Below are 1,113 nucleotides of genomic sequence, written 5' to 3' on the forward strand. Positions count from 1 at the left end.
CACCCCACCATCTCACCCCACCATCTCACCCCACCATCTCACCCCACCATCTCACCCCACCATCTCACCCCACCATCTCACCCCACCATCTCACCCCACCATCTCACCCCACCATCTCACCCCACCATCTCACCCCACCATCTCACCCCAGATCTCACCCCCCCCACCGACCCCTGAAGTCAGTGGGTCGGAAGCGCTCGGTAATGAGAGGCCGGGGGGGAGGCGCCCCTAGCGGTCTCAGAGGGGCTCGATCCCCCCACCTCCTGCGATCTATTCCTTCTCAGTCGTCACGACAACGTTAAGCTCAAAAGAATAATCTATAATTCTTAAGATACGGTAGAAAATCTCGTACAAAACAGCGAGATTCTTATAATAAAAAGGCAAAAATCTCTTGAAAAATCTCAAACGGCGAGAATTTCTTTAGAACCTTCGTCAATCTTTTAGGAATTGTCATGAATTTTCCAAGAACCCGTCGAATCTCTCAAGAAGAACGAGAATCTCTTAAAAACCTTCATGATTCTGTAGCATAAAGAACTTTGCCATGAACAAAATTACGCATTGTTTGAGCTGAAATCCGCAAGGATATTTAGGTTCATCTGTTCCTGCATTTGTAATAGAGTTACAATGATAATCGAGACCTCAACAGAAGTTGTGGTCCCTGATGTGGTCCCTGATAACGCACCTGGAGTAGTCAGACTTGCAGTAGACGTTGTGGTCCCTGATGTGGTCCCTGATAACGCACCTGGAGTAGTCAGACTTGCAGTAGACGTTGTGGTCCCTGATGAAGCAGGAAGGCTGGCGGTCCAGCGCGAGCTGACACACGCAGCAGCGCAGGCAGCTCTGGTGCCACGACAAGCAGTTCACGCGCAGCAAAAACCTGTCAATTTATAAGTGAATTCTCAATTAAATTCGTCGAACATACCTTCAATATATAAATATACATTAGTCTGTGTATAATCGTTCAATCTATCATTTTAGAATATGATGCAGAGTTCTCATATTGATTTAAGCAATATGTTGCAGTTCACTAGGCATTGACGTTAAAATAACGTTGAACCACCGTTTTTTCTACGATTTCAGTCAGTAAACTAGATTTTTAAACGTCATTCCCAT

General features: G+C 45.9%; 1 protein-coding gene across 1 annotated transcript in view; it reads right to left on the reverse strand.

Moving 5' to 3' along the window:
* The window catches only part of LOC108675054 (LIM/homeobox protein Awh), a gene marked incomplete at its 5' end in the record, with an annotated part of 29,434 nt that extends 28,699 nt beyond the window's left edge, over positions 1 to 735 (reverse strand). Inside the window, one exon of the mRNA XM_047882348.1 lies at positions 683 to 735. Within this exon, the coding sequence (XP_047738304.1) occupies positions 683 to 735 (53 nt within the window). The remainder of the gene's footprint in view (positions 1 to 682) is intronic.
* Positions 736 to 1,113: the final 378 nt, after the last annotated feature.

This window comes from Hyalella azteca, unplaced genomic scaffold (assembly GCF_000764305.2).
Source record: "Hyalella azteca isolate HAZT.00-mixed unplaced genomic scaffold, Hazt_2.0.2 contig10249, whole genome shotgun sequence".
Taxonomy (NCBI): domain Eukaryota; kingdom Metazoa; phylum Arthropoda; class Malacostraca; order Amphipoda; family Hyalellidae; genus Hyalella; species Hyalella azteca.